The 23,898-nt window shown below is 41.7% G+C and overlaps 2 protein-coding genes across 2 annotated transcripts in view; one reads left to right on the top strand and one right to left on the bottom strand.

The window, feature by feature from the left end:
* Positions 1-1,670: 1,670 nt before the first annotated feature.
* Positions 1,671-16,795, bottom strand: nop16 (NOP16 nucleolar protein homolog (yeast)). Its single transcript, XM_028596161.1, has 5 exons — positions 16,610-16,795; positions 14,594-14,702; positions 6,752-6,818; positions 5,660-5,766; positions 1,671-2,004 (listed from the first exon to the last, which is right to left on the bottom strand). The coding sequence occupies exons 1-5, from the start codon at positions 16,714-16,716 to the stop codon at positions 1,861-1,863; spliced, it is 534 nt and encodes a 177-aa protein (XP_028451962.1). The 5' UTR covers positions 16,717-16,795; the 3' UTR covers positions 1,671-1,860.
* A 2,995-nt stretch (positions 16,796-19,790) lies between these two features.
* The window catches only part of grk6 (G protein-coupled receptor kinase 6), a 77,129-nt gene continuing 73,021 nt past the window's right edge, over positions 19,791-23,898 (top strand). Inside the window, exon 1 of the mRNA XM_028595406.1 lies at positions 19,791-20,060. Within this exon, the coding sequence (XP_028451207.1) occupies positions 20,009-20,060 (52 nt within the window). The 5' untranslated portion in view covers positions 19,791-20,008. The remainder of the gene's footprint in view (positions 20,061-23,898) is intronic.

Below are 23,898 nucleotides of genomic sequence, written 5' to 3'. Positions count from 1 at the left end.
GAACTGGGTTGGGTTTAGGAAAAGAAAAACACACAGAAAACCTCACAGGCAGGACGCGATCCCTGCTCTCCTGTGTGAAAGACCTGTGTTTGACCCATCCTCCCCCCCGACCAACCTCCCTACGCAGATTTTCACCCTTACATACTACTCGCTACGGCGAAAATTCACACGCAAAACGCAAGGTAATGTGAGTCAATGGAGGACAAACAGTGTTCATAAACACGCTGAAAAGGGCATACCAACTGGCGTGTCATACATACGCCACTTCATGAGATCACTCTGGAAAGGGTCACGAGGCGTAGCTACGGCGTGGAGTTGATGCAGAAGCATAAAAACAGCCTTAAGGGCACTCTGAGCTCTGGGAGTCTGGTGATTAACCATTCAAAACACATCAAAATACATCTGAGGGGTTGAAAGAATCAACTGGATAGAAGAGCATAAAAACAACTTATTTTTATATATATATATATAAAGAATATATTTATTTTTTTCTTTTCTCTAATTTTTGCTTTACCTCTTGTGAATTACATAACCATTTTGACGCTTCAGCTCTCAAAAAACTACACTAATTACACACAACATAAAAATATCACTCTTCGGTTGAACTCCCAACTCGTTGACATGGAAGAAAAAACAATCCTTAAAACTGTTAGAGTATGACTCAAACCATGTTATTCTAACCCGGCAGTTATGATTTCACTGACACAAACCGAGTTATGAATGGAACATGTTTTCAACATAAAACTGCACCCATCTCTGCTGCAGTTCAAAACAAGAGGCTGCAGAGAGATTCCCTTCAGACAACATTTGATGCTTCAACTGAATCGCTAAAAACCCTCTACCCTGTGTGATGATCAGGAAAACATGGAAAAGATGGGGGGGGGGGGGGGGGGGGGGGGGAACGTCAGAGAACTCTCCGATGTGTATGCAAAGGAAACTGGTTCATCATCCCGGAGAAAGAAAAACACATTTGCAAAAATCAGCTTTTTAAGTATTTAAATGATACATTAAAAAATACATCTCAAGTCAATCACGTTGCACGTTCAGAACACAAGAGTTGAGATCAGGACAATATTCCTGAAATCAAAATGGGGAAATAAAATAAGAACAGGAAATCTTGACAGGGAGGAGCGCAACAGAATGGTCCTAAAAGGTAACAAGACACCAAAGTAGTGCTCCTCCCTCACCGCTCCTGGAAATCGCCCCTTCCTGTCATTGGTCGGTTATTCGGATTATGGCTGGTAAGAAGGGCTGGGTACCAAATTCAATACTTTTTAGGCACAGACCGAGTCGCCTCCTCATTCAATACCCAATTTCAATAACTGAGGAGTAAACCTCACCAGCGTCAGGGAGCCAATAAGCATGCTTATTGCATTCTACCAAGATCTAATAATGTCTGTGATTGGCTGTTTAACGTTACACGTCGTAGAGCCACAAAGGGAAAAACGGCGTTCCAGAGAGACGGGGATCAGGTAGTAGGAGAGGGAAAAATAAGAGTTGTGCCGTAATGTGTAATGTTGTCATTTATTTTTGTTTAACCCTTGTGATGTCTTCCTTGACCTTTTTGGCGCCTTTTTTTCACAGTTTGTTTTTGCCTTTTCCAACATTTTAAATTGTTAAATTTTTCTTCTACACATTTTCAGCGCTTATTTCTACGTACCCATATTTTCTGATTTAAAACAAAAATTATAAACGTGTCAATTTGACCCAAAGTCAACACAAGGGTTAAAAAAATTAATAAATTGGTATCGCACTGGACTTGTGTCCTGCTGGCGCTGCCGACAGTCTCTCCAGAATGAGATCCGGATACAGAGGATGATATCAAGTCCTGAACTGGAGTTGACGACCCCCACCCCACCCCTACTGGGCCATCGGCTCCGGAGCAGCTAGCGATTTGATGAAGTTGTCGTAGTGCTCCGGGTGGCAGCGCTTGTACTCGTTTATTTTCCTCTTGATCTGTTTGGGTGTGTCCTGGTAGTAGTTCTTCTCATCCCTGGCCATCGCCTGCAGGGAGAACAGAGACACCGGACGGGTTGCTTTGGTTAGAACTACAGAACCATATTCCTGTCAAACAGTTCAACAAATCAACAGTTAAAACACCTTGAACTGTGACATTTCCCTTTGTACTTTTGCGGTTGAACATGATGAATTCCCCTTCAGAACACAGGACAAAATAAGAGTTGACTTGTTTACTTGCAAGATGTAACGTGCAAAATAAATTGTCGTTTAAGAGGTATCCTGTGTGGCAAGAAGGATTTCATCCTCTTTACGGTGTAAGGTTTTTGTGAATGAAGCAGCATGTCAAGAAGAAGACTCCGCTAACATTTGAAGTCATTCTACTGGGAGAAAATGTCACGTTCAGGTCTGGAACTACAGAAAAAAAAAAAAAAAAAAAAAAAGCTTAAATCCACCCAGGTTTAGAATCTGACTTCTTGGACTTGAAACACGTTACACGCTCGCAACTGACTCAGCTTTTCAGAATTCAAAGTCATGGATTGAATAGGTTCTATTGAAGAATATTCTCACACACTCACACACACACACACTTGGCAGAGCTCTCAGTGATGACTCAGTCCTATTTAAAGCCACTGTTGAAAATCCATTTGAACGAGGCACTTTGTGATAAACGCAAAAGTAATTCAAACTTCTGCCACTCACCATTATGAGCAATAAAAAAAAAAAAAAAAAAAAAAAAAAAAAAAAAAAACACACTGTGCCCTTCTCAGCACTGTCCGTAACGTGCACCTGCATGTCCCTTCAATCTAAAGTTTTGAGAGAAAACCAAATTCGAAGCAGCCGTGGAAAGACTCGCCCGCAGCTGAAACCTTATTTGTCCTTCAGATGTGAGGCTTTGTTCAAAACATTTCATGGAAAGCAAACCGAGGCCGCCTTTATCGCCGAGAGAGAGAAAGATTCAACTGACAAATCAACCTTCTGCAGTAACTGAGCGCGCCGAGGACGGTACAAAGAAAAGGTCTGCCCCGATATCGCAGATGTCAGCGTGTCCTTGAACGCACCGGGACAGCTTGTGTGTGTGTGTGTATCAAAGGACGTACGCCTTAAATGTTAAGGAAATTGCTCATACTACCTTAAATGAAAATGTAACGTTTGAATTAAAGCGGGCAAGTAGCACAGAGACCATAAACACACAACTCTGGTTTAACCTTTATGGCCCTAACCCACTACTAGTGCCATCTCGGCTCGGCCGCGGTGGACACCCCCCGTCTGTCGCTAGATGACGCAGCGATTAGTGACGATTCTCTCCGATGAATCAGCAGTCTGCAGGTTTTCACGTCACCTTTTCATTTCATTTCATTTATTTGTATAGCACAAGTAAACACAACTGAAGTTGACCACTGTGCTTCACATGACATGAGTCAGGAAAGATAATAGAATAAAACATCTCGGTGTTAAATGTCAGCTGTGACTTTTCTTCATGCAAATCTCTGGTATCGCCTCAGCTTGCTTGGAACCTGGATGGAGGCGATCCTAAAAACGTACCTGTTGGCAGGTACCAGGGACTTTGTTTTCATAATGGAAAATCAAAACAGGCGGGTAGAGTCGAGCAGGTACCATGTGATGGAAAAACGCCAATACAGTCTAGATGGAAACAGCTTTTTTTATGCCTCCTGATTTTTTATTTTTTTATCTTTAAAGTGTCTATTTTCAGAATCTGCCAGGTACCAAGCTGAAATAATGTCCCAAATGCTTCATTTTTATCCCTTTGCTGCACCCGACCGTAACCCGAAAAAAAAAAAAAAAAAAAGAAATAGAAAGTGGCATAACATTTGAAGTAGGCCTGGGCAATATGGAGAAAATTAAAATTTTTGACCAAATACCTCGATATCGATATCGCAACAATATTGTAGTGTTAACTATTGGTGCTTTCAAAAAATATTTACACAATGAGATTTTTGATAAATAATCATCAGTAATGTGGATATAATGACTAAGTGGGTAAAGGCAAATAATAGAACAGTTACAACAGTCTGGTAAGTTCAGAACATGACATCACTTTACTGTAAAGCAGCCTTTAAAACCAGGAAAAGACACTTATGTCATATCATGATATTACGATATCCAAAATCTAAGACGATATCTAGTCTCATATCACGATATCGGTATATTGCCCAGCTCTAATTTGAAGTAAACAACATACAGAGACAAATGAACTCCCATACAATTCTGACCCCAGGAATTTAATGGAATGCTTATTTTTGACATTTGACAACATATTGACCCTATTTCTGGACAAAAATAGCAAAAAATGACCAAAGATGTGTAGAGGATCAACTATTATTTAGTTTTCTCTAGCGCATGGGGTGATTTTTTTTTCACAACCTGTTATTTCTTTATCATTCAAGTGTCTATTTTAAGATGAAAATGGGGTACCAAGCTAAGATAATGTCCTAAATACTTTATTAACCCTTTTACCAAACCCAAAAAATCTAAATATGATATAAAGTGGCATAACTTTTGATGTAAACAACTTACAGAGACAAATGGACACATTTTTCTATACAATTCTGACCCCAGGAATTTGACTGAATGATTATTTCTTCATCTCGGTAAAGACGCTCTCCTTCACGTGTGGAGTTTATTCCCTGTACATCCGACCTCAGCTGAATCACTCACTCAGCTATTGAGCAGTCCCGCACGAATAATTCCACTATTTGGGTAATCTTGTCTGTTGGATAAATATGAAGCTATAGCCAGCAGCCAGTTAGCTTAGCACTTTTTCAAGACTTGGTGCCAAGATAAACTAACCTGCTGCTGGCTTTATTGAATCCTGTTTTGCGTTTATATTAATGCAAGCGGAAGATAGTTTTTAACTCTCAGATACTGTGAAATACTGATAGCGGCCTCAGAAACCCAGTCAGCCTCTTTGCTGAGTGAAAGTCGGCCCTGTCTTCGGGGTTCCTCTTCCCGTGAAAGTGTAAAAAAGTCTGATGTTGGTAGAGGTGGTCATTGATTCACTCGGCCGCTATGAATCATTCATATCCAACAGGTTTTGAGTCACTACAGGTTGCATGTCAGAATATATTGAAGTGAAAAATGGAGAGAATCCATTTTGAACTCAAGCTTTGGAAAATGGTTGACGGTTTAGTGCAATTTGGGAAGAAAAACCGGAGGCGGTGATCATTCACAACAAAACGTGCAAGAATTAAATCTTCCTTCCAGCCATGGATAGTGCCACTCGGCGAGGAACGCTAAAACACTCTAATAATCAATGGAAAATCAGAATCTATCGCACTATATGCTGTTCACGTTACAGCGCTTTACTTAGTTTAAAATACCTCTATTTTGGGTATATAATACATGGTCTAGTGGTGAGTAGCAGTGATCACTTTGAGGGAGGGAAGGGGGGGTACATTTTTTTAAAATAATTCAGCAAAGGAGGAGATATGTAGACCAGAAAGGAGAAAATCCCACACCTCCCACTTTCTCCGCCGCCATTATGGAACTACAACTCAAACTAGCGCATGTCACGACCTCAACGTCATCGTTCTCAGCCACTCCCTCCGTTCGCTGATTGGACCGGTAAAGATTTGGCCGGAGAAAACCCAAGACTACACCGCAAACCCAGACTGTGTACTGAAGGGAAATGAAAACTGAGTGGAAGTAGGTAGGAGGGCGGAGCCAGGCTAGCTGCTCTTACCTTGAAGTCGTCCTTGTGTTCTCGGATCATGTACTGAGCGTACTCCATCAGGTCGGAGGACAGCGTCTTGGTGTCTTTCTCTGGACGGCCGGCCTCCTCCTCCAGCTCTGCTCAAAACCAAACCAACCCAAAAGACAGATCAGGCTCCGAGGCTTCCACGAGGCACAAACACCTTTTTCCTCATTTTGTTAGCTTTTAATGATGCAACGGATTCCTTTTTTTATTCAACGTCTAATTTTGGTGAGAAGACAAGGGCAAAGAGATATAATGGTAAAGACGAAACAAAATAAGCAAACTTGTAAAATACAAAATACATATTTAACCCTCTCAGATCCAAGCCTTTTTTTTCTCTCCAATATTTGGTTTCGCCTGGTCCCCTTGTGTAATAATTAGAGGTGTTGAAATTAATCAAATAATCGATGCATCGATATCGGCTGGCTCATAATCGATTTCTGTTTACAATTTAATGTAGGCCTAACAACCTTTCTGTTTACATATTCTGGTATGTTTTGCACATTCAGGAAGTGCCATGTGCTCAGTGCTGTAGTTTTATGTATCCTATTTATTTAGTATTAGAGCACTGCAGAATGTTTGGTTTTTGAAGCTTGAAAAGCTACGAATTAAATATCCTACATGGCTTTAATAGAAAAATGTATTTGACGCATCGTGATATTGAATCGAAGACATGATAATCGTAACTGAATCGAGAGATCAGTGAAGATTTACACCTCTAGTAATCATGCTTGTATTAGCTCAACCCTGTGATGCACAATACAAGCAAAGTATATCATTTCTTCCAGGAGAACCTGGGCTATCAGAATATGTATGCAGCAGGGATGTCACATGAATGTATAAATTGTTATATAACTATAAAGACAAAAGAAAAGACCAAACGGAAATGAAATCTCAAAGGAATGTATTGAAATCCCACAGAGAACATATAAAAAAACTAAACCTTTTGGCTCATGAAAATTGTTCCCCCAAGTTGTTAAATTACTCTAATGCAAATTACAAATGCCTGTAAGCCAAACCCCGAGACATAAAAGAAAGAAAGTGCACATTACATCACGTGAGGAGGAAGGAATGACTTACGGCTGATAACGTAGGGCTTGGTCACGACGCCGGCGGGAGCTCTCGTCGCCTTGTCTTCACCGAGGAGCTACACGTGGGAACAAAAGCACGTGATGAAGGAAACAATGGATGTCATCAGCCAACGGGCTCGGGTTAACGGAGGATGATACACACGTTTCCTTTTCCCATAGACCATCCATCTACTTCTATAATGTGGCACGGCAGATAAGACATGCACGTTTTTTCATCAATGCCATTTCATCTAACAATACAGTTACGGTGCTTGCTCCCGTGCCCAGGGGAGACTAAAAATTAATCATATGTGAGTCTGTCGCTGTCATGGGTTAACTAAAAGAAGCTCTGCCTCAGGCTGGTGGGAAGCTGGAGCCCAGAGGACCCGATTTACTTTCATTCAACGCAGGGTGAAGCTATCGCAGCAGCAGCAGCAGCAGAGAGCGCCAGGGAAGACGGAAGGAATTGAAAGCGAGTCAGAAATACATTTTATCCATGTTTGTTTCACATAATAAATGTTAGGGCTCTGTAGCTGTAAACATGGGTGTTTGTTTGAGGGAGAGTTCTTCTGGTTTAATGGGTTTGATCATCATAACCAACATTCTGCTGCTCCCTTCTGGCACAAATGACAACTACAGGACATGAGACAACAGAGAGGTTTCAAAATCCCAACCTGTTGGATGTCGTACATTCTGCACACATATACATCTTGGATGATCCAGTTAAGAATTGGACACCCAGTGTTTCTCATTATATACTGTGTATATATACTGTATATAGTAAAGAGAGAGATTGGGAGAAGGAAGTTTGTGTGAGGTGGACCTGGTCAAAATAGAGCCAAATCTTCTCTGCTGTTCCTACTGTCTCTTCATGTGGCACATTATGTTTGGCACATTGTAGGCCTATGGGTCACTTCTTATATCAAGGTAATACAATGTGTAATCAAGTGATGACTGATTAACAGTAATGTAAATGTTAAATGCCCTGATACCTGTTGATACCACAACAATGCAAAGTATAGGCTCTTAACCTTGCAGTTTTTCACATATCATGTAAGACTCAATTTCTCCCTTTCTTTGCATTAAACTCTCCAGAAAGTGCCATTTAACGGTTTATTTTTCAAAATATATTTCCCGCATAACTAATCCCAATTTAACCCCTACGCGGCGCCTCTGCAAAATAGCCTCGAAAAGGAACTTGTTTTGGTGGAACATGTGTACGTTTTAAAAGTAGTTTTAGTCGTGCAACAGAAAACTCTGATTGGACAGATAGTCTAGCTAACGGCCAACACAAAGGAAGCGGAAGGTAACGGACATGCAGCCAAAAAGAAGGACATACGGCGGTATTTCTGGCGGTAACGGAGCAATCCCAGAAGTGAAAGGTCGTGGACATAGACTAGATTTAACACAGCAATTTCCTTCCCTAAATCGTGGGCCAATATTTGTCAATTTGCAGATTTAGCTGTATCGGCGTTTTATTTTACAGATAAAGTTAATTATTAAAAAGTGCGCTACAACACCTGCAATAAACTGTTAGCATGTTTAGACAGCAGGAAGCAAATTTTTTTTATTTTTTATTATGTTTAGAGTTTCATTTTTATTACATACTTGCTTAAAGCATTCAAATTAACTTTTGGTTTGAGTGTGCAATGTTCCAAAATGTTAATTTTGACTAAAATAATTATTTATTTTTAATCGTAAATGCATATTGGTTCCAAATATCCAGTATCGGTTGTATTAACGACTAATAATCAGTATCGATATGGACCCTGAAAAAAACTGTATTGGTCGACCCCTACTGCAAAGCTAAAAAAAACTGCAACATCGAATGTTTTCCTTACGGAAACGGTCTGTTTAACATGGATCGTTACGTGTTTTGCAACTCTTTCTTTTTTTATACAAAGCATTGGGGCTGCTCGATTATGGAAAAAAATATAATCACGATTATTTTGGTTAATATTGTAATCAGGATAATTTAACACGATTAGATGACTTCTGGAAAGATGTTTAAGATGCAATTATTGAACTTCCATCCATCCATCCATCCATCCATCCATCTTCGTCCGCTTATCCGGTGTCGGGTCGCGGGGGGAGCAGCTCCAGCAGGGGACCCCAAACTTCCCTTTCCCGAGCAACATTAACCAGCTCCGACTGGGGGATCGGCGTTCCCAGGCCAGGTTGGAGATATAATCCCTCCACCTAGTCCTGGGTCTTCCCGAGGCCTCCTCCCAGCTGGGCGTGCCTGGAACACCTCCCTAGGGAGGCGCCCAGGGGCATCCTTACCAGATGCCCGAACCACCTCAACTGGCTCCTTTCGACGCAGCGAGCAGCGGCTCTCTCCGAGCTCCTCACGGATGAGTGAGCTTCTCACCCTATCTCTAAGGGAGACGCCAGCCACCCTCCTGAGGAAACCCATTTCAGCCGCTTGTACCCTGGATCTCGTTCTTTCGGTCATGACCCAGCCTTCATGACCATAGGTGAGGGTAGGAGCGAAAACTGACCCGGTAGATCGAGAGCTTTGCCTTCTGGCTAAGCTCTCTTTTCGTCACAACAGTGCGATAGATTGAATGCAATACCGCACCCGCTGCGCCCGATTCTCCGACCAATCTCCCGCTCCATTGTCCCCTCACTCGCGAACACAACCCCAAGATACTTGAACTCCTTCACTTGGGGTAAGGACTCATTCCCTACCTGGAGAAGGCATTCCATCGGTTTCCTGCTGAGAACCATGGCCTCAGATTTAGAGGTGCTGATCCTCATCCCAACCGCTTCACACTCGGTTTTGCGAACCGATCCAGTGAGTGCTGAAGGTCGCAGGCCGATGATGCCATCAGGACCACATCATCTGCAAAGAGCAGCGATGAGATCCCCAGCCCACCAAACTGCAACCCCTCCCCACCCCGACTACGCCTCGATATCCTGTCCATAAATACTACAAACAGGATTGGTGACAAAGCGCAGCCCTGGCGGAGGCCAACCCTCACCTGAAAAGAGTCCGACTTACTACCGAGAACCCGGACACAGCTCTCGCTTTGGTTGTACAGAGATTGGATGGCCCTGAGAAGAGACCCCCTCACCCCATACTCCCGCAGCACCTCCCACAGTATCTCCCGGGGACCCGGTCATACGCCTTCTCCAAATCCACAAAACACATGTAGACCGGTTGGGCATACTCCCAGGCTCCCTCCAGGATCCTTGCGAGAGTGAAGAGCTGGTCCGTTGTTCCACGACCAGGACGGAATCCGCATTGTTCCTCCTCAACCCGAGGTTCGACTATTGGCGAACCCTCCTTTCCAGCACCTTGGAGTAGACTTTACCAGGGAGGCTGAGAAGTGTGATACCCCTATAATTGGCACACACCCTCTGGTCCCCCTTTTAAAAAGGGGAACCACCACCCCAGTCTGCCACTCCTTTGGCACCGTCCCAGACTTCCACGCAATGTTGAAAAGGCGTGTCAACCAGGACAGCCCCTCCACACCCAGAGCCTTGAGCATTTCTGGACGGATCTCATCAATCCCGGGGCTTTGCCACTGTGTAGTTGTTTGACTACATCAGTGACTTCCGCCTGGGAAATCGGCGACAATCCCCCATTATCCTCCAGCTCTGCCTCTAACATAGAGGGCGTATTAGTCGGATTCAGGAGTTCTGCAAAGTGCTCCTTCCACCGCCCTATTACCTCCTCAGTTGAGGTCAACAGTGTCCCATCCTTACTGTACACAGCTTGGATGGTTCCCCGCCCCCCCTCCTGAGGTGGCGAACAGTTTTCCAGAAGCACTTTGGTGCCGACCGAAAGTCCTTCTCCATGTCTTCTCCAAACTTCTCCCACACCCGCTGCTTTGCCTCTTTCACGGCAGAGGCTGCAGCCCTTCGGGCCCTTCGGTGCCCTGCAACTGCCTCCGAGTCCTCCGGGATAACATATCCCGGAAAGACTCCTTCTTCAGTCGGACGGCTTCCCTGACCACCGTTGTCCACCACGGTGTTCGTGGGTTACCGCCCCTTGAGGCACCTAAGACCCTAAGACCACAGCTCCTCGCTGCAGCTTCAGCAATGGAAACTTTGAACATTGTCCACTCGGGTTCAATGCCCCCAGCCTCCACAGGGATGCACGAAAAGCTCCGCCCGGAGGTGTGAGTTGAAAGTCTGTTGGACAGGGGCCTCCTCCAGACGTTCCCAATTTACCCGCACTACACGTTTGGGCTTACCAGGTCTGTCCAGAGTCTTCCCCACCCTCTGACCCAACTCACCACCAGATGGTGATCGGTTGACAGCTCTGCCCCTCTCTTCACCCGAGTGTGTCCAAAACATACGGCCTCAGATCAGATGAAACGATTATGAAATCGATCATTGACCTTGGCCCTAGGGTGCTCTGGTACCAGGTACACTTATGAGCATCCCTATGTTCGAACATGGTGTTCGTTATAGACAATCCATGACTAGCACAGAAGTCCAACAACAAACAACCACTCTGGTTTAGATCAGGAGGCCGTTCCTCCCAATCACGCCTCTCCAGGTGTCTCCATCATTGCCCACGGTGCGTTGAAGTCCCCCAGCAGAACAATGGAGTCCCCCACTGGAGCCCCATGCAGGACTCCAGTCAAGGTCTCCAAGAAGGCCGAATACTCCGAACTCCTGTTTGGTGCATATGCACAAACAACAGTCAGAGTTTTCCCCCCACAACCCGCAGGCGTAGGGAGGCGACCCTCTCGTCCACTGGGGTAAACTCCAACACAGCGGCGCTCAGCCGGGGACTTGTGAGTATCCCCACACCCGCCCGGCGCCTCACACCCTGGGCAACTCCGGAGAAGAAAAGAGTCCAACCCCTATCCAGGAGTATGGTTCCAGAACCAAGACTGTGCGTAGAGGTAAGCCCCACCAGATCTAACCGGTAGCGCTCCACCTCCCGCACCAGTTCGGCTCCTTCCCCACAGAGAGGTGACGTTCCACGTCCCCAGAGCCAGCGTCTGCTGCCCGGGTCTGGTCCGTCGAGGCCCCTGACCTTCACTGCCACCCATGTGGCATCGCACCCGACCCCAACGGTTCCTCCCACAGGTGGTGGGCCCATGGGCTGGAGAGGGAGTTGCCACGTAGCTTGTTCGGGCTGTGCCCGGCGGGCTCCGTGGCAAACCCGGCCACCAGGCGCTTCGGCCGACGAGCCCACCGTCTGGGCCTGGCTCCAGACGGGGGCCCCGGGCTTCCTCCGGGCAGGGTCACTCCATCTCTGCTTAGCTTTTTCATTGGGGTTTTTTATTGAACTTAAAAAAAGTTAAATAAATCAACAGTAAAAAAAAAAATAACTGTTAAATGTCTTAATACTTTTCCTATTTAAAACTTTTTTCTTTCATTCAGAACACAAGAGACAAAAATAAGAGTTTACTTGCAAAACGTAAAAATAATTGTATTTCTCGATTATTCTGTTTTTGTGATCATTGGGAGCCAAAATCATAATCACTATTACATTTCGAATAATTGCACAGCCCTACCGAGCATCCTTTCCTTTGGCCTGATTTGCGTGTTTGGAATCATGGGCAGCCCAGACCAGAATAAGTTGCAGTGCATGATCAGTGTGGCGAGTAGGGTCATTGGGTGTGACCTGATGTAAAAAGCCCCATCCAGAGTGAGGCTGAGCGCATCCTCAATAACCCCGCTCACCCTTCTGCACAACAGCTTCCAACTAAAGCTGTCGGGGTGGACGAAGGAGGCTGCAGAGCAAAATAACAGCAGCCAGGTTTAGCAAGTCTCGAGCTCCTTCGGCAATTAAACTGTTAAATGAGAGGGACGGTACAAAAACACAGGATCTGATGGTCCTTCTGTCAGGGCTTAGAGCGGGGCAATAATTCACCATGATAATTTATTGTCTTTTAATGGAAGCATATATTGAGATGTACAATTACGTTGTCTAAATTGAAAACAAGCACATACTAACTCAATTCTCTCAGAACCCTGAGGGAATATCATTTGAAGAATTGCAGATTTGTTTTAACATCACACTACTTTTGTGCACGCATGTAAACATGGTCAGTATATAGCTGGAACTGGAATTACTTATTTTTTCCTCTAATTTCCCCTCAAACTGTTTACCACTTTATGGATGATTATTTATGTAAAATCCCATTGTAAAAAATATTTTGTGAAAACACCAATTATCAACCCTACAATATCGATGCCGATGTATTTGGTCAAAAATATCCATATATCTGATTTTCTCCATTTTGCGTTTTGCATTTGCACCTTGACCATCCAAACTTCCCCGTTTGGGATAATAGAGTTTACCATGACGTGACAAATTTTTTTTTTATTTATCTGTTGCAGATGCAGAAATGCAGATCGAAGTGATTGACAGGTCCTCTGCTGCATTCCCAAATTAAAAGTCTTTGAAAGTCATTTTTCTAATATGATTGTACGTGGATACACCGGTTAAAGAGTTGTTGCTGACCCAAGTGTAAAATTTCAGAGATTACACCATGACAGAGAAAAAGATCAACACCGGGACTTTTGTAAAACAAAAAGGCGTGACTGCAACTGTTGGAAAATAGCCGAGTAGCGCAGTAACGGATTCTAGAGGCTGAAGCAGGTTGTTGCAGGCGCAGCATTTGTTAAAATGACGTGTGAAATTGCTGTCACCAAAGACCTGAAAACATCCAGCAAATGGAAATAACAATGTTGTTCAAATCTGATTATAATATGACTAAAACAGGACTAAAGCTCTAATGTTTTTTTTCTTCTACTTTTTAATGTCCAGTACAATGAATAAATTAAGTGGTTTACTGTGAGCGTGGAGAACTTTGTGCATAGGTGATCATTTCACAAATCATAACTGAAGTAAATGTGATTATCAGTTAGAGCTGCAATGATTGAATCGATGAAGGCCGTTTTATGCTTCCGCGTCAACTCCACGCTGTAGCTATGCCGTCGCTCCTACGGCGTTCTGCGTCGGGGTTGCTTTGCATCGTGGTGCACATCGCCGCCATAAAGCTAGGGGGGTGATAAGTCTGAGGTTATTTGCAAGATGTCTGCCAGCCAGTTTATGTTGTGTTAGCAAGCAAACTTTAGCACAACTGCCCACTAAGTACTGCTTGCTGGCGAAGTGCTAATTCCTAAACGTTACCGACATATAGACACTTTACAAACGGATAACCCCGTCATGGTAACCAAAATATTTCGGATTTTATTTGCAAAGCTGATGTCAGTGAACTAGCATGTTGCTACTCCCCACAGTAGGCTGCATGAAACACCAACTATCAACACACAGGACCAGTTGACCAATCACAGTCCTTGTGGTGAAGTTACACATTTTTGGAGGTGCACGTCGAGCTACGGCGGAAGGCTCGGAGGAGGGTTTGCAGCGACGCAGAGGGGTCTGCGGGGGTACGCAGTCGATTCGACGCAGAAGCATGAATCAGCCTTTAGTTGTAAACTATTAAATTAATTGCCAACTATTTTGATAAATCCATTAATCGTTGGAGTAATCTTTTAAAAAAAAAAAAAGCCACAATTCTCTGCTTCCAGCTTGTTAAATGTGAATATTTTCTAGTTTATTTTCTCCCTTTGTGATAGTAAACTGAATATCTTTGAGTTGTGGACAAAACAGGACAGTCGGGAAAGACTGATCAACATTTTCTGACATTTTTAAACAACTAATCAGGAAAATAATCGAGAGATTAATCAACAATGATCCGTTAGTTGTAGCCCTGCAATCAAAAGTGATGCTGATTTCAGGTGGTGTTGTTCAGAATACACCGGAACTGGATACAAGGCAGTTTGTCTGTCTCACTAGAGCAGGTCTGACTGTGTAGTGCTGTTTAGAAGAATCGTGTGTGCTCTGAAGAAGAGCCTGGGTGGACCGGTTACTTACGCTCTTTTTCTTTATTGGCAGCGTGCGGTTGGGATCAAAAGCCAGACCCATCTCCTGCAGGTTTCTGGCCATGGACTTCTTGTCGTCCCACGCATTTCGAATCTGTGAACTGAGCGAGAGGACCAGTTAGTTAAAATGTAGGTCAAGCATGAGTGGGGCCATGAGACAAATGTGTGATTTGTGATAATGGGATGTATAAATAAAACTGACTTGACTGAACGCTGCTATAGGCAGTGTATTTTTGGCGTTATCGTAAATAAAATTCATAATAGAGATGCACCGATAGACCTGCTGGTGACCGGAATTGGCCGGTTTTCACGTGCTCTGCCATGACCGGCAGGTCAGTCTGACATATGCCGATTTCATGCCGGTCGACGCTACAATTAACTGACAACAGAAGTTATACGAGTTACAGTTCTCAAGGACGCAGGCACAGACAGACAGACAGACAGACAGACAGATGCGATAGCACAGTCTCTTTTTCCTTTCTCTCAACTTTTCCGCTGTGTGTGGCGCGTACCCGCTCACGGTGTGGCTGTAGTAAATCGAAACATAACAAGAGACTTTGGCCAATTACAGTTCATCCTCCATAAATCTGAAAATACTGTATACACAGCCATTAAAAATATATATATATAAATCAGGCAATGAATGATATCTGAACCCCTGTGTCAAAAACCTTCAGAATAAAGATAGGAATGATACAGAGTAGTTTAGTGCGGGGATCTTCAACAGGGGCACCGGGACCCCTATGGGGTCCTCCGTGTCAATGCAGGGGGGCCTCCAAATCATTGTCAATATTTGAAAGTTTTTTCAAAACGTACAATGTCTAAACTTGAATCCAACATATTACCAGCAAATATAAATCCCTTTCTGAGTCTGAGAACAAAGCCTTTAAAAGATGTGTATTGTAAAATAAAGACATTTTAAAGACACTACACGTGAGCAGGGTAACAAGTGTTAAGAGAACACTATGAAACCGCCCCAGTTGATATTTTACATTATTACAATTAAGTTTTCTGAAAATTAATGTTTAACTATGCAAATTAGGTATTACCTAATTCTAACAGTTGGTAAATTTAGGAGAAATCTACAGTAACAATTAGTAGGGCTGGACCATATGGAGAAAATCAGATATTGCGATATTCTTGTCCTAAAACCTCAATGTCCATATTGTGGCGATATATTGACAATCGTTGCTTTGACAAAATATCGTCACAATGAGATTTTAGATAAATAATCTTCATTGTAGATATAATGACTAAGTGGGTAAAGGTAAAAATAACAGAAGAGCTAGAACAGTCTGGTAACACAGAAAATAACATCACTTTACTGTAATGCAGCCTTTAAAACCAGGAAAAGACAACACTTGAGCCATTTACGATATCCAAAATCTAAGACGATATCTAGTCTCATATCACGATATCACTATAATATTGATATATTGCCCAGCACTATGTTCGCTTGCCACTAGCCTGAAAGAATACATATTTATGGAAAATAGCCCAAACTTTCTAAATATTCCAAAATAGGTTTTTGCATGTCGTGTCTCACTTTAAGTTAAAGACCGGAGTAGTTCCTCCAAAACCGCATCATAACTAGAGCTGCTCCCTCTTAGTCGATTAATCGGTCGTTTTGGTCTTTGTCAACTTAGATTTTTTTAGTCGATTAGTCATGTTTGATGTTTTTTTCATGCTGAATGACTTATTTCCAAGAAACGTTCGAGCACATCTCTGGTAAACACAAGACATAAAGTGGTGCTTTTGAATGACTCTTTGCGTAGCAACTCAGATTTACAGATCTGTCGATTAAATTAACTAATCGATTAGTCGATACAATTGAATGAGTGTTAGTTGACTAAGAATTTCTTCAATCGAGCACAGCCCTAATCATAACCGCATCAAAACATACACTAACAAATAGCAGGCAGGGAAACCCTTCTCACATGGTACCAACATTCACACTGTTAGCTACCGTTAGCTAACATGCTACAGTTCCGTTCCGTTCCGCGCTTACTTTTCTATTCTCGGGTTGCATTTCTTCAGGTACTGTTTCTTCAATTTCTTCCGGTCTGTAGTGTAATTGAACTTCTTTCTCCTCGCTGACTGCTTGGCTTTCGGCATGTCGGGGACTTGTATGGTGTGTGTGGTGCTGGAAAAAGGCAACGTGCTGCAGGAAGAAACCGGAAGTACGTTTGTTTTGTTCCGCTCATGTGACGACAAACCACGCCTCGTTTTCACCTTTGACCTTTTTTTTTCTTTAAAAAATAAATAAATCTTTTAATAAATTTAATTTTAATGTAATCAAGCTTTTCTCATTACACGTGATCCAATCATAGACTGTAAAAAAATATTTATAATTATGTAAAAATGTATGTTAACAGTCTATGGACACAATACACACATAATTACAAATCTTTAAAAAGTCAATAGGACATAAAAAATAGAACTATATTTATGGAACATACTAAGTCAGAAATTACTAAGTCAGAAATAAATTAAGTTTTTGTTTTTTAAATTGCAACTTGTAAGAAGTCACTGTGTATACGTGACAAAATACACAAATTAATACAAATATACACGTAATCAATATGGAAATAAAAAAAAGAAAACACATGGAGCATAGTTTAGCCACTGTTTAGAAAATGTAGGCTATAAATCAAATATGTAATATTAACAATGACAAAAAAATAAATAATCACTGAAATTCACCATACGTGCAAAGCCAAATATAAATAAATAAAGAGTGCGACGGGTTTGACTCAAACACGGTCATTGTTCAAGCTTATTTTTATGAACAGTTCATCGAGTATGTCCGTATGACTTGCAAACAAATGATGACATTAGTATTGCGACATTTGTTTTGGACAAACCATAGATCAGATGCAGAAAGCTAAAGCTGAAGGAATGAAAAACAACAACAAAAACAAACTAAATGCCAAAATACACAAAACTTTAAAAAGGCACAAGAAATCCTAAGAATTCCTTTATGATTAGTTTGACTCTCCCTTCAGATGACACCTGAGGAGGGTTGGAAACACCTGCAGCTGCTGCTTCTATCCTCTAGATGTCAGTCTGGGTCAAAAAATAAACTGCAGACTCATGTTGGTCACCTCCGTTTTTATATTATTTATTAAAACAGCAGCATGCAGGGTCAAATGAACACAAGGGGCCGACTCTATCAAACTGCTAAAGGTGCACTTAAGTGAAAGATAAAAGTATAAATCCTTCACTTACTTCTGCTCACAAATTAAATAACATCTATTTATCAAATTTATTTAGATTGAAAATGTTGTTAATTTAGGCCTCCGAAGCCTGTTTTGGTCCTTGTTGTTGTTGTTGTTGCGTTGTCTGCACAATTGTTTAAATTGTCTTCATTGTCTGCACGTTTTGGTTCTAAATGCCCTTTAATATATATTTTCTTTGATGTATAGGCCTGTAGGAGCCACATATTGTATGTCGTTTGTGGTCTCATTTGTGTGTTGTGTTGTGCTCTTGTATTGTGGGTGGTGGGCGTTTTCATGGCAGTTTGAGCGGAAGTGATATGTTTGTTTGCTTCACCTGTGCACCTGGGTTCTTTTGGGCTTTGACAGAGAGGGGGGTGAGCCCGGGAGCAAACACTTTCTGTTGACCGCAGCACTAACGCAATTATTTCTACTCACCAGGTAACTTTACATTTGGTAACTGCAGTGCTAATTGTATTTTACATGTGGAAGAAGAAGAATAAAATCATTGCAATACAATCTCGAGCGCGTCACAGTGGGCTATTGCATCTCTCATTGTTTAGTCCCTCACTGCAGCAGTTTGTTGGACTGCTTACAGCCGCAACAAGGCCTAACTCACAGGCAGCAAACTGTTCTCCTTCCAGTTTTCTTTTGTTTCCATTTCAGCATTTTAGTTTCCATTTCAGCCAATGTCCTATTATTTCATCCTTTGTCTACTTATCTATAGTAATATATCAGATTGTTATTCATTTTGCTTTCATTGATCTGTGCAGGGAAATCCACTTTCTGTCAGATGACACACAAAGCGCAGCAGCCCTGGAGTCAGTATTGATTTCTGATTTGTAACAGTGCAACAACTTTGTTTGATAGGCTTTGTTCAGGGTCCCCGGAACACCAAAGCCTTTTCTGAGGAATTGGATTGTATTCAAATATTGATTCAAATATTGTGACGTACGCCATTGTGAAATACAAATGAAGCTGTTGGGGATATTTTTTAGATAATTAGCACTTCAAACATGGAAGTCACATGGATTCAACCGTGTGTGATGTTTACTGCCAACCTCATCCTGGAACATCGTGGGATGATCAGAAATATATCAGAAATAATCTTACATTATTATAAGTGATAAATAAAAATTTAACATTTGTTTTCTGGACATATTGATCACATCCACAACAGGAATCATAAGCACAACGTTGTGGTAATTTCTGAAATATCTCTAAAAATCAAGTGGATGCTACAAGGATTCTATTCCAGTTTTGAAGGAATAACTGATTTATAATTTTTGTCTTTAAAATGTAAAAACAAAAATTTTAAAAATACCACAACAAAAATGGCATGTAGGCCTACCTTGAAAAGCAGGTTTTGGGCAATTACAAAGCTGTATCTAGCAATGGTAGCCCATTTTTAGCCAAACTAGCGGCTAAAAATGGGCTTATTAATTAGCAATAACTGTCTTTTACAAAGTTATATGACTTATTTAACATTTATTATGTTATATGTTATCCTTATACTTTAACTTGCACTATTGTAGGCTATGTCTATTCTTATTAAGTTTTTGTAGGCCTCCATTGTGATTTTCTTTTGTACACATGTAGGCTAATTAACATTAGCATTTTATTGGAGGGGGCATGCATGAGGAGTGAGACCCAAGCTTTTCAGTCACAAAGACTGCTTTTGTTGTGCATTGATAATTAAAACCCTTTAATATTGAACATATTATAATTAGTCAACTATCCAGCACTCTAACCTAAAAGATACAGATTTATGTTTCAGCTTTTGTAGCCTAATCCTCACTAGCAGGACGCTTAAAAAACGAGGCAGCAACAGAGCAGAGTGAGAGGTCTGTCTGTGATATCTGCGTCATGTTCTGTGTTTTTTTTTTTTTTATTAAACAGCAATTTAATAAAGAGTGTGTTTCTTCCTCCTTTCTGACAGCAGCTACGGGGCGGAGAGACGGAGGAAGGAGGAGGAGAAAGAGGAGGAGAACGAGGAGAGGAGGGGTGCGGACTGTTACCGGACAGGACTGTGCCAAAGCAGAAAGGGAGGGTTGAATTTTACCTCCTTGGCTGGGCGGTGGGAGGAGGTGGTGGACGGTTGTTTAGGGAGGATAAACTGAGATTGAAGCCGCCGGTTGGGACCAGGAGCTCCGTCTGCTGCTGCGGCTGCTGTAACCCCAGACATCATTAACATGGAGCTGGAGAATATCGTGGCCAACACGGTGCTGCTGAAAGCACGGGAAGGTAAGGATGGAGATTGCGGTTTGACAGCTCCTCTCACCCGGCACCTTACGAGACAGCAGCAGTCCACCGGCAGGAGGGATGCACCCCGGACATTAGTGAGATAAACTGTTACTGCGCTTCCTCTTAGCCGGTGATTAAACCTTTTGTTGATGCGGTTAAATACGAACAGGATATTAAATACGCGCCGTTCTCTCGAGTGGATAGAACGACACACCGAACTCCATTTTCAACTCCAGAAATTTAAAGTTTTCTGCCTTAATAGTGAACATACATACGCGCTTTGACATATCTAACGACTTTGCTAACTCTTTAGCAAACAATGGCCAATTCGGCGTGGATAATGTTTTAGTATATGGCTTTATTGCGATACAATCTCTCTCTTCCTTGCTGTCAGTGTTTGCAATAAACTGTCAATAACAACTGTTGTAACACGCTATCCACATTCACAGTAACGTTAAGGCTTGGCAAAAACAAAATGCAGCGGGGATGCCATGTTAGCCAGATATAGTTTAATATTGATTAAAATAAAGCACTGTTTATGAGTTTATGCCGAATTAAAGAGTGGGTGCTAGAGACTTGTAAATCGTAGACAGTATTGTGTACTGTGCACGGACACAGTTGTAATTAAAGGGCGCGTAAAATTGCCTGATTTAAATGACTTTGGCCTGGCTCCGATTATGTACATGAAACGCGAAGTATGAGGTCCGGAAGGGGCTGCAACTGTAAAATGTGACTGCGGCGACACATCGGGTTTCCCTTGCTGATGTTGCAGCATCGTCCTGTTGTTTGCGAAACAGGATGTTGAGCCAAAGCACTTTGTGCACAGAATTGCAATTATATTATTATATTAGGGTTTTAGCCCTTCTGTCAAAACGGCCTTTATTTGCTATGCAGTCTATTAACTTATGACTGATAGCTGTAGGCCCCTAAGATCCTGTTATGTCACTCCAGGTTTATAGGTCAGCTAAATGTCTAAAATGTACCAGTGCAAATGTTACATCTTTCAAACACCGATACTGTGCTATATGGCTCTTGTGCATGATAACGTTCTTTATTAAAGTATACATTTTAAACAGGCATCTTATTGTGAACAATGGAAGCATCGTCAGAGCCCTTTGTTATTGTTATTCTAAACAGGAGACAAAGGTTGTGGTGACTTGTTGCCAACATAATCCTTATGCCGTCTGCATAAGGACATGAGAAAATGAGTGTCATGATCCCTCACTGCGAGCTCATCTGCTTCATTGTTGTGCTTGTAGGGCCATGAGTCAAGCCTCTGTGTTGGCACCTATCTGCCCAGCTTAAGTGCCCATAAGCAAGGCACCATATCTCCCAGCACCAGACAGGCCTTGACCTCTGACTTCTCTGGGGCTGAGACAAGATGTTATATGATCATCATTATTGCCTTAGCCAACTGGACAGACTAACTGAAGCTTGTTTGATTCAGGCATAAAAGAGACACATTTGCTAGTATGCAAAGATATATAACCCTTCAAGGAAATGCAGAGATATGCAGCCACATGATGCCAGCTAATAATCTTGTAAATTAACTGCTCATCAGGCGCAAGCACATCCATTATAAGTCTTCAGAAGATAAGGCCATTCTATTACATTTAAAAAACAATGCTATACTGTATTATATATGTTTCAGCTTAGTAAACACTCCATAGATTTGACAGCTTTCAAAAAGATACAAAAAGAACTCTGCTTACTGGATGTCATCAAGTTTATCTTGGTTGAGGCTTGAGATTTACAATTTTAACTAAAAGCCTGCTACAAACTGAAGGGGTGGGTTTTGAAAGAAGTGGGCATCATTACGTTGCATTGTTGAAATTGTAGGATCCAGTGGTGGAAGAAGTATTGAGATCTTTAGTAAAAGTAGCAATACTACAGTTTAAACATATTATGTTACAAGTCCTGCATTCAAAATCGTTCTTAAAGGGATGCTTTGCCGATTTGAATCCTGCTCGGTGTCATCTTGTGTGGCCAGTGCATGGAGCTGGGAGCAGCCGAGGTCTGTCGAGATCTCTGCGGACCTCGTGATGCGTTCAGCGTCATCGAGCGGATCTCGGCAGACCTCCACTGCTCTGCTCAGCCGGGAGGTCCGTGTGCTGCGGCCGTGGAGGAAAACCACACCCGTTCATCTGCACACACTGCCCACACAAAGATGACACAGAGCTGAATTAAAATCAGCAAAATATCTCTATAAGTATAAAAGCACAAAAGTATATGCATTAAATATACTTAAAGTACCAACAGTTCAAGTACTTTTAATTAGTGATGCATTAATGTTTACATCACTTTAGGGCTGGTAAAGGTGGTGCTAATTTTATTTTTTAACTTTATATACTGGGCATCTTAACCTATAATAATATAGCATAATTTATTAATTAATTTACATCTTGTTTCATGAATCTAAATCTGCAAAGTAACTAGTAAAAGAGGAATAGAAGTAAAAAGTAGCATACAATGGAAATACTGTATACAGTATTTTACATACAGTAAATTACAAGTATCTCTAAATTATACCTAAGTATTCCACCACTGGCAGGATCTAGTGGAGCTTGACCCATAGTTGAGACTGAAACAGTGAGTTTTTTTTTATGGATAACCATGTTTTGGAGTAAAGTCTAAACAGTCTAATAATATCACTAATATTATTAGATCAACATGTTGTTCTTGAACCATGAATTTGACTTTATATAAAAAAATGTATTCAAATTGGAGTAGCTCTTTAATAGATATTTATTTATGTTTTAATGTTTTCAGGAAGACCCTTTAAAAAAGCCTTCTGTTAGAAAAGACATTAGAATTGAAAAACCCCAAATATTGAAGGTCCAATTCATATTCTTGTTTTCTTACTCTTTGATAAGTTCTTGTACCTTTTCTTTTGTTTACATCTAATATTCTGTTAATATCTCAACTCCTGTTTGACCATTCTTTTTTCATCTGTCTCTTGTCAGTCGCTCAACTTTATGAGAGTGCAATACTAAATTGCCGAAGTACCCCTTTAACTACAATTTGCCTATAGTTTGCATTAGCAATGTCTATTTTTCAAAGCCAGTTTATTTCAGTTTGCCTTCAAAATCGAATTGCAGTGACAAAGTACTCAAAGTAGTTTGACAGCCATCTGCTTTACTATACTGTACTACAACTTAATATAGGCTACTTCAGCCCAAGACAAAGACCTTTCTGTCTCTTCTTTCATGGAATTCTCTCTCTGAGTAACTTCAATGACCAAAAATCATGTCGTGTGACACCAGTGTTGCACACAAAGGGATCAAAGAGGCAACAAGTTTCATTTTGAAGAATCCATCTTTCTCTGGACACAATGCTCACTCACTTACTCACTTATAGTATCCTAACTGCTTGTTCTATCTTAACTCAAGTTGCAGAAGCAATTCCTAAACTCATGGCTGTTTCCTGTACTATCTCAGACCTCCTATCTTCTCCTAACTTAAGAAATCCTAACTATAACAATAAATTTGATTCTTCAATCCGCACTCGTTGTATCATGCCTGCATCTTTGATTAGCATGTACCGGTAAGCTACTGGAGATGGATAAATTATAATTTCAACGGCTCTCACTTGTCACTGGCTAGCTTGCTTGCTAAATCCTAACCCTAAGCTGGACGTTAATCAATTTTCAAATTAATTGTCTTGGCAGTCGAAATATAGGCTACTCATTAATATATGGCCTGGGACATTTAAAGTGTCATCATATGGTTTGAGTAGCCTTTCAATCATTATATTTGGGTGTTCATGTTGTCCCACATCTTCCTTGTCATTACCAAACAGACCTACAACGCATTCTCAGGAAAGGGCTCGGATGATATCG

The sequence above is a fragment of the Perca flavescens genome, chromosome 13 (genome assembly GCF_004354835.1).
Source record: "Perca flavescens isolate YP-PL-M2 chromosome 13, PFLA_1.0, whole genome shotgun sequence".
In the NCBI taxonomy this organism is placed as follows: domain Eukaryota; kingdom Metazoa; phylum Chordata; class Actinopteri; order Perciformes; family Percidae; genus Perca; species Perca flavescens.
The sequence above is the reverse complement of the archived record's forward strand: the minus strand, read 5'-3'. Positions and strand labels throughout refer to the sequence as shown.